Below are 13,885 nucleotides of genomic sequence, written 5' to 3'. Positions count from 1 at the left end.
CATACAAGAATATTTGACATTATTTTACCAAGCAATTGATTAACCTTTTAACTATGTGCTATTGAAGATTATCACGTAAGATTCTAAAAAGAAATGAAACTGCAAGAAGTGGTAATTTTTGTTTTATGAAAAATGTTCAGTCATGCACTTTATTTCCAGTTTCCAATGGAGGGCATATTTTTCAAAATCCAACAAGAAACATGAAAATACCAAAATTTCTCCCATATTTAAAAGTTTTTCCTTATTGTTCCCTGAAAGATAGGTAAGGTTTGCCTTTGAGGCATCATATATTTCTGTCAGACTTCTTTTATGTTTGAATCTAGTACAGAAGGAAGGTGTCAAAAGAAATGAAACTCTACTGGGTGTCTAGGGAATGTAAATATTTCTCTTTCTCTGCCCCAAGGACTTGTTTGCCCATATTTTGACAGTCCATGAAATCTTTGACACTGAGACCTGTCAAATATTAACAGCTTTGCACTGTGCCAAACTGACTCATCATTTACACTTTTATCTTTTTTTTTCCAACTTTGATGTCGATCATTCGATCAAAAAATAAAATAATAAAAAACCCCCACACTCAAGCCCCTGACCTGAAGAACTTTAAATGAGACACTTTCTGACATCTTTCTCACCTGCATGGCTTTTTGCTGTGTACCTTCTATACTAATAGATACTCTTGTCAGAAATCAAGATTAACACCCATCTGTTCTATTACTGCTGACCTGTTGCTCTGGGTCATATTTTATGCAAACAAGGATATTGTTAAATCAGCATAATTAACTTGAAAATGCCGAAGTAGGTCATTACCTGCCACTCAGAGTTTTAACAACTTTTTTTCAACTGATTAAACATTGCTCTGAGGTTCAGAAACCTCAGATTTATTTTTTATCGGAAAAAAATATAATTCTTTCTATGCTTAAGTGTAATAAAGTGAAGAGCACGTAGTATTATGTTTGATGTTTTGTGTTGATTTTATGTATGTATAGTGAAACACATATGTATGTGTTTACAATATGTCATTTTTGTTTTACTAACACATGCTCAGACACACACACACGCGCGCGCTCACAAACAGACAAAGTATAACCTACATCTTGATTTGACATGTCCCAGTAGGGCCGTTCTCCGTAAGACATTACTTCCCACATAACGATTCCATAACTCCACACATCGCTGGCTGATGTAAACTTGCGGTACTGGATAGCTTCTGGAGCTGTCCATCTCACTGGAATTTTTCCACCCTATGACCAAAAAAAAAAAAAAAAAAAAAAAAAAAAAAGGAAGAAAATTTTCATTTTTCTTCACAAAATTTCCATACAATCTTCCATAGAGTACATTGACAATTATTTCCATCAACATCAAAAGCAGCACTTATATCATCTACTATAGCTGATCGATTGCAGAATTTTCAAAGCAGTCTGTGGAAGTTTAGGCTCTTAAAACACTGGGACCATAGAAACTTAGATACCTGTCTAAGCTAAGTTGGCTGCATTTCTCTGTAAGTGCTTCTCTCTCCATTGATTTTAAGGGGCTGCTTAGATGTCTGATTTACAGTAGTCATTTAACTCCTGGCTGGCTGAAGCTAGGTGACGGGAACCTCATCCTGTGCATATAAATCCCGCTGACTTGTCATACAGCTCCTCTGAAATCGTGGTCTGACATTTTTAAACCAGGATCCCACTTAGAGCCCAGTGGCAGGAGTGACAGCCGTGAATGCTGGTGCGGTTTCCTGATCCGTGCGCCTGTTGGAGCAGATTCCAGGGGCCCCTCCTTCCCTCAGCATGAGAAAACAAGCACAGCAGGCCTCACGGGCGGAAAGTGGAGCTGGCTCAACAAAAGAATAAAGAGCATAGTGTGCCCGATGAATGCTTATTTAAGAAAAGCGTCCCACCCAAAAGCAAGGGAAAACACAGGAGTTGAGCTTTGTCACAGTCTAGCCTCAAGCTAGTCAACGTTTTGGTGAGATAAAACCTAGTCTGAAAGATAGTAATAGCTTACAAGTATTTTAATTGACTCATAGTAAATGAGATGATTAAAATTTTTAGGGGTAAAACCTCTGTATTTTTTCAAACAGAAAATCATGAGGAAGGGAATAATGAGATACCATGCAAAATTTTTAGATTTTATGAAATAAAAATGTATGTTCCTGTGAAAATATCAGTCCCTAATTAGAGCTAGATTCCGGCAGAAACTCTTTTCCTTTTCACTGATTAACATTTCTCAAGCAATGAACGTATTTCTCTTGTTTACACTCTCCAGAAGATACACTTCTTAATAACCACATCTCAAAACTATGAAAACCCATTGATTTCTCTTACAGTAGTAGTGTAGACAGCCTCTGGATCATCTTCTATAACTCTGGAAAGGCCAAAGTCTGATACTTTACAAACAAGGTTGCTGTTGACAAGAATATTGCGTGCTGCAAGATCCCTGTGTACATATCCCATATCGGCCAAATATCTCATTCCAGCAGCAATTCCTCTCAACATTCCCACCAGCTGAATGACTGTAAATTGCCCATCATGTTTCTGGAGGGAAGAAAGGAGCAGCAATTCTTGTTAGTATAGCTGAGAAGAGAAATAACAGTTAGTTTCACAACTTTAGCTTTCTACTTATTTACTACTTCTGTGGCAATTCATCCTGGGGCAAAGAAACTCACTTCATACACAAGTTTTATTTTCTTCAGAGATAAAAAAGTACATCCCGTTAAGAAACGTGTAAGTAGCTAATGTACTAGAAGGAGCAAAACTTGCTAATCATAAATTTCTGGCTAAGTCCTGGCAAGTCTTTTGTAAGAGAGATCACTTGATGCACAGCTCTTTATAGTTTGCCTATATGCTCTTAATCTCTCAGCATAATTATGTGTATCAAAATAAGAACTACCTCCTTTTGGAACACTAGCTACTGAAAAAGTTATGCATAGCTTGGAATTTATCGATCGATCATAATCTTTCTGTTCTCTACACAGTGTTTATACATCATCTCTGTCCTGTACACCTGGTGAGGAGTCAGAATGGGCCCGTTCAGAACACACACTCAAAAAAATGCTAAACTGCTGTGAACTTGCATTTCTTTTTCCTTTGTTCTTCTCTTAAATACAACCATAGTCCAATTAGGGATTCTTGTGTGCTGATTTCCACCATGTTGATATAATAAAATTCTGCTCCCAAAACGCAGAAGACTGGGCTTCAGGTATCAGTGGTTTTTACTTCAGCTGGTGGCAATAATAAAACCCACCATGTCTATGCCACATTAAATGACTCAAATTCCTAGAATGTTCCCATGTGATTCTGTCTGATCCTCTCATTTTGGAAATAACGTAGAGAACTGCTAGTATTCATCAAGCTCCATTTTAGCCTGAAAATAATATTAATTATACGAATATCATGCACGCATACATATATGTGCACATATATAACCCCATGTTTTTCAAAGTGACAATACATAATATATACATCACTTAAAATATGTCTATATATGTTTTCATTTTGATACTCACCCTAAGAAATGCATCTAAGGCCCCATTCTCCATGTATTCTATTACAATCATGACTGGTTTCCCTAGGGAAAAAAATAAAACCAAAAAAAGACCGATTTTGTTTGAAAAAACTGTAACATAAATGGAGTGCCTTTTTTTGATAAAACACACATTATTCCTTTGAAGGACTGAACCATTGAGACAACGAGTATTTCTGAGGCCTCCAGCACTGTTACTGAGCTCTAATAAGTCCATAAATATCTGCATGGAACATGGTCTTGATTCACGAAATTAAACCATACAAATCAAAATGTCAGTGTGTTCTCCTAACTCATGCTGTGTGAACGGGACTCTGCAATAATGACACTTCAGATAATACGAAAGGACATAAGAAACCTTATCTCTCTGCATGGTCTTTGAGGCTAAATGAAACTAGAAAAATAATATATTTCGAAGTACTTCATCTTTTAATCAGGCGTGCATCTTAATTTTTTCCTCAGGTTGTAGCACAACACAATATTGTTTTAGTTAGTTACGCATCAGGAGAAAATCCATTAGGAGTGTGCAGCCTGTTTATAATTTGAATCTTTGACCATGAATAAGCTAACGTAATTTCTGCCATTATGTTGTTATTTGACTGATAGATCAAGCTGCTGCTCACCTCTGGTAACGACCCCTTCTAAGTGAACGACGTTGGGGTGGTCAAACTGCCCCATGATGCTTGCTTCGCACAGGAAATCTCTCCTTTGCTTTTCAGTGTAGCCAACCTTCAGAGTTTTTATGGCTACCGCAACATCTCTCTTGCCAGGAAGCTTTAGACGCCCACTGCACACTTCACCGAACTCTCCTAAAATGAAGTAAATCGATGCTGAGTTACTCCGACTATAATATCAATATTCTCTTTATGCCTTGATGCAACTAGCTGCCTAAGTGTGTGTTTAAATTTAACATGGGAATGTTCACATTTGAAATGGGTTACTTAGGAATGCAGACAGGCACGTGCTTTAAATTAATTGCTGACTATGTACCTTGCAGAGTAAAACACTTCACGTTAAGCCATGTTACTTGAATCTTTTAGAAGACTTGTTAGTAATTTGTTACATTTTTTCAAAAATAGAAAATAAAAATGAAGTGGCTTCCATAAGAAAATACTATTATAGACTTAGTAATACCATTTCTAAGTGAAAACGTCTTTCTGTTCTACATGGTTTCCTTGCTATCTTTAGATCTGATGTTTTTTTTTTCTTTCAAAAGGCAGCTCTTTCATAGCTGCTTTTAATTTAACATCGTTACAGTGTTAAATGAAGCACTACCTTCAAGCAGCTTAATTTACTTTCCAGATTATGAAATGATAGGTGTGACTTATAATAATTCTGTTACATTAAACAAACCCAATCAAATGCTGGAAGTTTGTAAAAGGTTCTAAACCAGCAGACAATTGGAACCTGAAGAAGCATGTGAGAAAAAATGGCCAAATAGCCAGCAAGAATACTTAAAAAAAAAGCCTTAACAACCTTAATTTGGGAGAGAAGTAACTGGACTCCATTGGACAGGAAAGAGGATGGAAGCATGCAAGGCGTGGAGATGAATGGCAGTACAACTACGTCACTATTATTAGAGATTGTAAAAGATTGAAGGATTGTCCCTTGCCTCACAGCCACGTCACAAGAAAGAGAAAGACAGACCCCCTAATCTGTAACCAGGAAGAAAAGTCTTTTGGGATGTATAGGAGAAAAGGGTAGTAATATATTGGATACAGAGGAACATCTCTTCAAAAAGAGAAAGATTCATTTTTTATTTAATTTAACAATCTGGTACTTTGCACCAGAAATATATACAATATTTAACAATCTGGTACTTTGCAGATCTATCTGGACTATGGAAGTAATAGATCCATCCCTCCCCCAAATCACATCAAATCTGAAATGTATTCCCTGCATGCCTGTGGAGTGCCTTCACATCAAGCTGTTGAGTATACACGAGTATGCAGGCACACCTAAATCCAAGACATGTTTTAGGGTGAGTGCTGAAAAAACTGATTGAATTAGGAAAGACTAACACAGAGAGTTTGATTAGAGAATCCCTTTGGGACACACACTGAGGGCCTGACAAACCCGGTGGGATCAGGACTCCAGTGCTCACGCACACAGGCAAGGTACCTGGCTAGCAGTGAGAGAGGTACGCTGGGGAAGGGGGCTCGGTGCCTGAAGAGGTAGATGCTGATAACAGATGAGTTCTGAGAAATCTTGTTTAGGGTCCCGTCTTCGTTCTAACACTACTGCTTTCCTGTCACCCTCAACAGCAGAGCTTAGAGAAAGAAAAAAGCAGTACCTAGGCCTCAGCTTCACAGTTCTCCAACCAGAAGTGTAGAACTTGGACCGAACCTTAATATTTCCAATCGACTTGCTCGGTCAAATCTCCCCTCAGCGTGGCTCATTTTATGAGTCTCACAGGAGATGACTGCACACAGAACTGAATTCCTCTCCCTCCTGTTTTACACTAGATGAATTAAGGTTAGCTCAGATCAGCTCCACATACCTCTCCTAACACCGTGCTGTACCTGAGATAATCAGCCAGACCGAGTACAACCGTTCCTGCCCCTACTGGTGAGGCATTAGCCCAAACCACCCCTGGGCACTGGAGTTGTGGTCTGCATACCCACGTCACAGCTATGAATACCATGAGGCATAGCTGTTAAACACATAGCAACTGGCTACTCATGCCCTTAGCCTGGTGCCTTAACTTCTCTCCTGCACTTCACTAACAATACGGATGACTATTAACGAATTCAGAACTCACCCCACTCACAGTTTCTAGCCACAAGAACTTACTAAAGGATAACAGTTTTCTCTAGTAGTACCTTCCAAAATTGTTTTTGTTCCATGCTGAACACAAGATGCGAGTATAAGAGTGTGTGTGTGTGATACTTCAGAGCCAGGTAATTAGGATACTTGGCACAGGAGACACTAAAGCTAAACTCCTTTCCAGCTCTCTGTGATCTGATTTTGATTTACTTCCAAAAGCAGATCACTCACACTCAGGCAAACCAGAAACCTGAACTTAGATGTTATGCTTTCCAGGCCAGGACACTAGCCAATGAACTACTTTTATTCCCAATAATGTAGTCTATGCAGCTGAAATTATGCCCAAAACCAATCCAGAAAATATGACAACCAAAGTGTGAATACTGCACAGCTGCACAGCCACTAGCTCAGCTCAGAGGCTAAAACAAAGGATGTGTGGCACGAACAAGGGCTCAGTATAGTGGACACTGTATTTTGTATCTGATAGGTGGTCACAGAGGGATGGTAACGAAAATATTGGCAAGGAAATCACATATCCCTTGTACAGACTGAGCACAAGCATACTTGCACCCTGTTTGAGAGAGACATGGCACTACTCAATAGTTGATGTGGCCAGCATTGCTGATAATGCGTATTGAGACTGCTAAGTGGTTGTTCTGGTGCCGTCACTAGCAGAAATTCCGCGTTATTCTTTGATGTACGAGTTTCCGTTGCTTCTTTGGGTCCTTAACATTCTATTGTTCCTGGACTGCATTTCATTTAACTCCTGTTCCCTACCTACATCAAGAAGTTAAAGCCATAGCTAAACCCCCCACACAACATGCTTTCACCATAGCACTTCTTACTAACTTTCTTCAGAATGACTGCTGACACACAGTAATTTTTTTTGCTATCAGTTATACTCATTAAAAGTAAGAATAAATTCATCTGTGGTCAACAAAGCTAACATCCTGGAATTAGTCTGTTACAACAGTGAAGCTACATTTTAAAGTGTATACTCTGCAGCTGAAGTGTTTTCAGCATTTAGCTCAGAAGGTATCAGCAAAGTCCAACTGAACATATCTCTGTGCTCTGAACTGCTGCTATGCTGACAGTTTTTTAACTCAAAGCAAAAGATAAAGCTCAGGAATTTTTCTATGCTAATCTTGTATTTAAATCTGGTCTACTGCCTATTTATTAGAAGAGATGCTGCCATTCTACCATCACAAAAATTACTAGTTAGCAGGGGCTGGATTCTTATGCTCTTAGTCATCTGAACGAATAATTTGCTCAGCAGTGTTTTTAATTTCAATGGAACTACTACTTGATTAAGACACGTTTCAACATGTGTGAGGTTACTTTAGAGAGGCATTGAGAATTCTAAGTGTAAAGGGTTTTTTTTTTTCTACAGGTAAACCAGTTTATTTTAGAGATATTTCTTTTTCTCTTTTAAAATAATACCACAGTATGTAATTTACAGTGCATGCCAAACTACAGGGTGACTTTAAAAGTGTTCTACTAATACTTCTATAAAACAACAGGAAAGCAAAAGAACATTTCCTCCAGGAATCCAAAGTATTTGATTTTTTTCTTACCCATGGAAACTTAATTTCACTACATGGAGTACTGCAATAAAAATGTCACATATCTTATTAATGCAAACAAATGAAACTGCCTTTTTAGAGCATGAACACCATGGCTTAAGTAGGTGGTAGACAGTTCAAGAGGAAGAAAAGCAATGTAATGCTGGTGCAATTACAATCAGTCATGAGAAGTTAAACAATAACTTTTTTGTATTCATAAAATATCAAAAAGAAAAATGGTAGAAGAGAAAACAGCCTTAGGGAAGATTTTGTTATACAGAAACAAGACCTTCCTAGTCTCTAAGATTTTGTGCTGCAGCCAGTTTTCCTTACTCACATGAAAAAAAGTTCAGAGGTCAAAAAGCCCACTTGCAAAAGGAAAGCGAGCAGAATTTGCACTCGTGCCTGACACCTTTACTCTGACAGTAAATAATAGGCAGCAAACTTCCCCCCTCCCCCCAGTTGCATTTTTAACAGCAGATACCGAATTAGAAGCCCACAAGCTTTCAATGTCAAGCAAGACTCTTCGTTTACTTATTTGGGGTTTGTTGGGTTTTTTCCTCCTGTTTGTTTTTAGATTTTACAAGCGAGTGCAGCTTCATTGCTCTTAACCACTCTGGCAAATGCAAAAAGTTCTTCTATACCTGAGGTATAATTATTTGCCTGTCATTATGATGTATGAGCTTCGATCCCGGCTAAATGGAACAGTTGAATCAGGAAGCCACGGCAGCCTTACCTGCACCAATCACACGCTCAATTTTAATACAAGAGGCATCTAGCTCCTTGGCGAATTGATGGACAGCTCTATTTGGGTCCTCGTAGGTTTCAGGGTCAATGTAGGTTTTGGTGCCTGGAAATTTAACTGTAATGATGTAAGAAAGCGTGACTGTGATGAAGCAAAGGTACTTATTGTGCAGCCAGCCCAGGAATTTCATTATGCAGAGTGCTCCTTGGAAGAGTGAACCTACTTCCACGCTGCCTGAGTCAGAGCCGCTCTGAGAGGCAACCTTAGTTTTAGACATCATCTGCAAGCATGCTGACACAAGTACACAATCCCATCACCACAAATGACTAACATCAGCATCTGCATCTCCACCTTGAAGCAAAATAAGTAACAAATATTAAATAGTGCTCAATGGAATGAATGCAAGGGTTGAGGGGGAGCAAAAATAAAGCAGGGGAAGGGGTATAAGACCAACAGAAGAGGTGAAACTTTCTCTTCTGTGTAAGGACAGCAGCTTATCCTCTTTTCCCAGGTTGCATAAACAGCATTTCTTTATGTTATCTCAGTCTTCTAGTGGGATTTGAAAGGCTCCTCTACCTGCTTCAATTTGCTTAAACTACTGAATAGATTATTATTTACAGACTGTAGCAATAGCCAAGCTAAAGTATTCACAGCACCTAGAATTTATAACCTTAGGTATATTTCTTATACCTAACATACATCAGGTATGTTTCTTGCATTAGAACACAAACATGAGAAACACTTGTCATCGACTTTTAAAGGCATAAGAAGGGAAAGTGGGGTTTGTGGCACAATTATTCCCTGTCTCAAGCACCAAAGTGAATAATCAGCAGCAACTTTCTCCAGTATAGCACTTGGAGCTACTCAGGCAGTGTAGCACTTTGGCCAGCATGTATTTTTTTCCCTTAGTTTGCTGCTGATTCAGGAAAATTATTTTTTGCTCTTCTGGTGAAAGTAGAGCAACCCTGGCAATGTATTAATCAAGCAATTTTTATGAAATAAATTCAGCTCACAAGGATTACAGTCTTGAGCTGTAATTGAATCACTGAATTAAAACTCAACTTGAAAATGCAAGAGTGTTCCTCTGCTAATTGATATACCGATATACACGTATCGGATCAAAAGTCAATACAAAACATAAATAATTTATGGTTGCTTTATAATCTTTTAATTGAACGTAAAATATTTTAATTTTTAAAACATACTGAAAAATTGCTTAACAATCATGAGTATTTATGTTTCAGATTGTATTACTGACCAAAAAAACCCTAAGCCCTCAAAGGAAAGAAAAAGCTAGATAAATTGTTTGAGTAAGCTAATGAATTTACAACCAGAGAAATTATTTGAAATGTTGCCCAGGTGTTATCTGCCACATAATGTATTTAAATAGGTGTTCTTCCAATTGTATTGATAACACTACAAATTCTTACAATTATAAATATTTATTTCTTAAAACCAAGAAAGACTACAGAGAAAATGAGAAGAGAGCAATAGGTTAACTTCCTATAATAGTGCTTTCAGACAGGGACACGGAGAAGGAGCCATCCTCTTCTGTTTGCAATAAGGGGCCAGGATTGGAGGTAACCTTGCAAATCTCAGGTGGGCGTCTGATGGTCATTTATTCAGGCTGTCATAAAACATTTTGACAGGCCAAGGCTATCCTGGCATACCAACGCGAAATAATGCTGGCCTGGATTTGAAGACATTTTTAGAAGAAAATGGTAGGAGGAAACCAAATATAAATCTGAATTGCTTGACTAAACTCCTCAGTTGTACTTGTATCTTCAAGTGTAGCACTTGAGGTCACAAAGAGTTGAGGGGGACTGAAAGGAAATACGTGATACTCTATTAAATACAGTGCTTTAAGGCCTGCTTTAAAAAAAAAGGTTACTTCTAAGTAAGTGATTGTCGTAAGTTATGTTTTTGAAACCTCAGTCTGGCACCTCAGGACAGAAGAAGGTTGTCTAGATGTTATGGAGCAAAAGGACACCAAACTAGTGTGCACAGCTCTGTGACCAAGCTGGTGACCACAGACCTGGGTTCCGTCTCATTCTGTACATGGTTATAAAATAAGTTTAAATACTACACAGTCAATCAACAGAGAATGAAACACTAGCTTGGCAAAAGTGACTTATATTTGGTGCTGTGATTTTAAAAAGACTGTGTATGATAACTGCTCTGACTGATTTGCTGGATAACCACATTTCTTGAAAGTAAACTGAGCGAAACGGACACTTATAAAGTCTCACCATTTTTGGATCAACTATTAATCACTAAGTAGCAGCTTTCATATTAAGTCACTTACGTTTTCATTGAAGCAAAAAATGTCACCAATAATGGAGACAAGGAAAGAGATTATTTAGCTAGCATATTCTTTTTGTTTATGTACTGACATACAAGGATACATAGTTGATCTTTTCCTTCAAGGACATAATGGGGGATGTTAAAAGTGAAAGTAGTAGCTCTTCTAAAGACGTGAAAAGCTTAAAATGCATCTGTGAGAGGCAAATTTCAAATCTATCACTCCCAGAATAGCAACATTTAAGTAACATCAGATTTTTGATGGATCCTTTAAAATCAGCTGCACTGCAAAATGCATGATAAATAATTCCTATGCCATTATTATTTTCCACCTTTTTTTGTACAGATTACGAATTGATTGACAAAAGCTGCAATGATGTCACTACTTAGTTTAATACTGCATTTAAATGATTTGGGTAGTAACACACCCAACCCCAGGGAGCATGAACAAATTCCAGCTGATCTGATTTTTTTCAGGGCAGAAAGGTAAAACAGAAGCCTGGATCTGTCTTTGAGTAGAGCTTTGGCTAGAACTACTTGTTTAGAGGCATGCATTAGAAAGATGTGATAAATTTGTCACTAGTGGCTACTTCATTCTCCATGTGACATTACGTTCTGATAATAGCGCATGATTTTAACATTATTTAAGATAAGCCATACTGCTTTCTTTTTTAAAAAAAATGTGAATCTGATGGATTTAAGCTGCAGCTGCAATTATTGGTAGATAAAAAAGGCTACAAACAGCATAACATGACTAAATGGCAAGTTCTACTGATATGAGAGTTATCACGTATAGGAGAAGACTGGAAACCCAGGCATTGTTCTGTGACAGAACCTATATTCAGTTTAATTTTATTATGTGAATCTGCAATTCCGGATTTTCAAAATAATTTTCCAACTTAGTTTTAGCATGCTTCCTGAGTTAATGATTGATCCTAAAAGAAATGAAAACATTTTTAATTTTTCATGTCAAAATGATATTACAACTGAAATGCGAAAGGGCCAAAATAAGAATTTTTTTAAAAAATATTTTGATAAAACTGAAACTATTGTTGGATAAACCTTCCTCTCCCTTTAAATTTTCAACTGTCATTAACCTAAGAAAGATGTATTTTATTGATTTTTCCCAGGGTTCTAGCATAAGTTCAGATGTTAGATTTTAACGAGAGGCTTCAGGTACTACTCTTAGCCAGGCAAGTGATTCTAGAACAGAGAACGGTAATGAAGTAGCTGACCTTTCTTTTCATATTAAATATTCAATTTTTAAGGACATTATGTTTTGTACATTTGAAGCTACAATATTCACAGCAGCAGAAAACAGCTTTTTAGCATAACAGCTTCATTGTTAGGGTGGTGCAATGACCCACACTTTCTTAATCTGAAGTTTTCTTGAGGTAAAGATCATACAGTCACTTAGCCGAAGGTCTCTCAAATACTGCACCTCAGAGGGATCATTAGGACGGTGTGAAACATGTATTCAAAGCAACCAGGAGGGGGGAAAAAAAAAGCAGAATGAAAACAACAGTATATCACACACACGTATAGAAATCAAACCGTCTGTGTGAGCAATGCTGACTTTAATCTGCATCCTTTTTGTGTAGGTCACGTTTCCAGTATTTAACCTTCCACCTGCTATTTACACAGCATTTTTAAATTTCTTAGGGCTTTGTCTTTCATGGAGTGTTGTTTTAGTATTGTCTACACTATTGCAGTTTGAAAAGGGGGAAAGAAAAAAAAAAACAAAACACTTACAATGAAAGTAAAGTTCTTCATCCCCTTCCTGATCAGCTTTGCTATAGCCACAATGCCTGAAAAGAAAGACACCAGTTTCACTGGGAATTAAAGACTTCCTCATATCTAAGGTCCTGACAACATCAGTTCTGCAGGCTGGGATTTCCAGGCACTGAGCACCTAACTGCTGTAGGCCCTTTGAAAATTTCAGTTATAATTCTCTTGACAGCAGAGTTTTAAATAAATCATGAACAGTTGCAATCAAAAGGCTTTTGTACCAAATACCAGTTGGGACAGGTCCTAAAGAGAAAATTCTAGTTCTGGTGAAAAGCTTCTGCGGATAAGACAGAGGATTAAAGAACTTGAAAGTAGAACACTGTTTTACATGAGGGTATTCTTAAACTTACTGCTTTGCCTCTTTTTCTTGAATGTAAAGTCATTTAAAGGCTGATCAGATAAAGTGTCAGACTTCTCCACGTGAGAAAACTGAACAGAAAGACAGACTTTGAGGAGTACAGGTAAAGAACCTGCTAGGGGTTCCTCTTACAGCACATTTACATAGGACAAAAAGAACATCTTGATTGAAGTGTGTCTTGCCAAAGTAAAAGGATGAACTGTATAATTGATAACGGGATTTAAATGAAATTTGTCCTTACGAAAAATTACTACCATTTCAATTTTGCAAATTACTATCCCAGATTAGACTATGTGACTATTAGACTATTAGACTTCACAAAAGTGGGGTCATGTGCTTATGCCTGTGCAAGGTGCAATACCTTCTCCCGATGATGAATCCAAACACCATGAAGACCAGGATGATGGTTCCTGCCACAGCAACCACAGCTATAATAATAACAGGATTCTGTTCACTGGAAACAGCCGTGGCTACAAATGGAGCACAAAGCAGAGATTAGTTTAAAATTATTCCCTACAAAGGAACTGCAAAAAAAATAAGTCAACCATCATGAACTGCAGACCATTAGTTTACCTTTGCCTGGAACCATTACACTGATAATCTAAAGAAGGGCCTCCACTGGAAATTCATCCAAATGCTGGATCAGCTAATGATCATCTACAGGGAATAAAAAGGAGCTATTCTGGACCTGACTTGGCCGAAGTGGTGCAGCCATTAGCCGAAAGACAGCACCAGCACCAGCCTCTTCCAACCCCTCCTACGGCTGCGCTGCCTTCTGTTTTGCTCAGTGATTGACTCCTTCCTCAAAGGGAATACCTCTATATCCCTGCAAGGGGCACAGCAGGAGAG

At 38.0% G+C, this 13,885-nt stretch overlaps 1 protein-coding gene across 4 annotated transcripts in view; it reads right to left on the bottom strand.

Annotated features, from left to right (window-relative positions):
- The window catches only part of EPHA7 (EPH receptor A7), a 169,170-nt gene that overhangs the window by 22,412 nt on the left and 132,873 nt on the right, over window positions 1-13,885 (bottom strand). For 3 of the 4 annotated variants that reach the window (XM_040598999.1, XM_040598998.1, XM_040598996.1), the window contains exons 8-14: window positions 13,398-13,506; window positions 12,643-12,698; window positions 8,581-8,706; window positions 4,140-4,325; window positions 3,500-3,561; window positions 2,319-2,528; window positions 1,092-1,241 (exon numbers count right to left, since the gene is read on the bottom strand). In XM_040598999.1, coding sequence (XP_040454933.1) covers window positions 1,092-1,241; window positions 2,319-2,528; window positions 3,500-3,561; window positions 4,140-4,325; window positions 8,581-8,706; window positions 12,643-12,698; window positions 13,398-13,506 — 899 coding nt within the window. The remainder of the gene's footprint in view (window positions 1-1,091; window positions 1,242-2,318; window positions 2,529-3,499; window positions 3,562-4,139; window positions 4,326-8,580; window positions 8,707-12,642; window positions 12,699-13,397; window positions 13,507-13,885) is intronic. The other variant, XM_040598997.1, reaches the window with a different exon arrangement.

This window comes from Falco naumanni, chromosome 6, assembly GCF_017639655.2.
Source record: "Falco naumanni isolate bFalNau1 chromosome 6, bFalNau1.pat, whole genome shotgun sequence".
NCBI classification, from domain to species: Eukaryota; Metazoa; Chordata; class Aves; order Falconiformes; family Falconidae; genus Falco; species Falco naumanni.
This window is presented reverse-complemented; position numbering and strand designations above follow the sequence as displayed.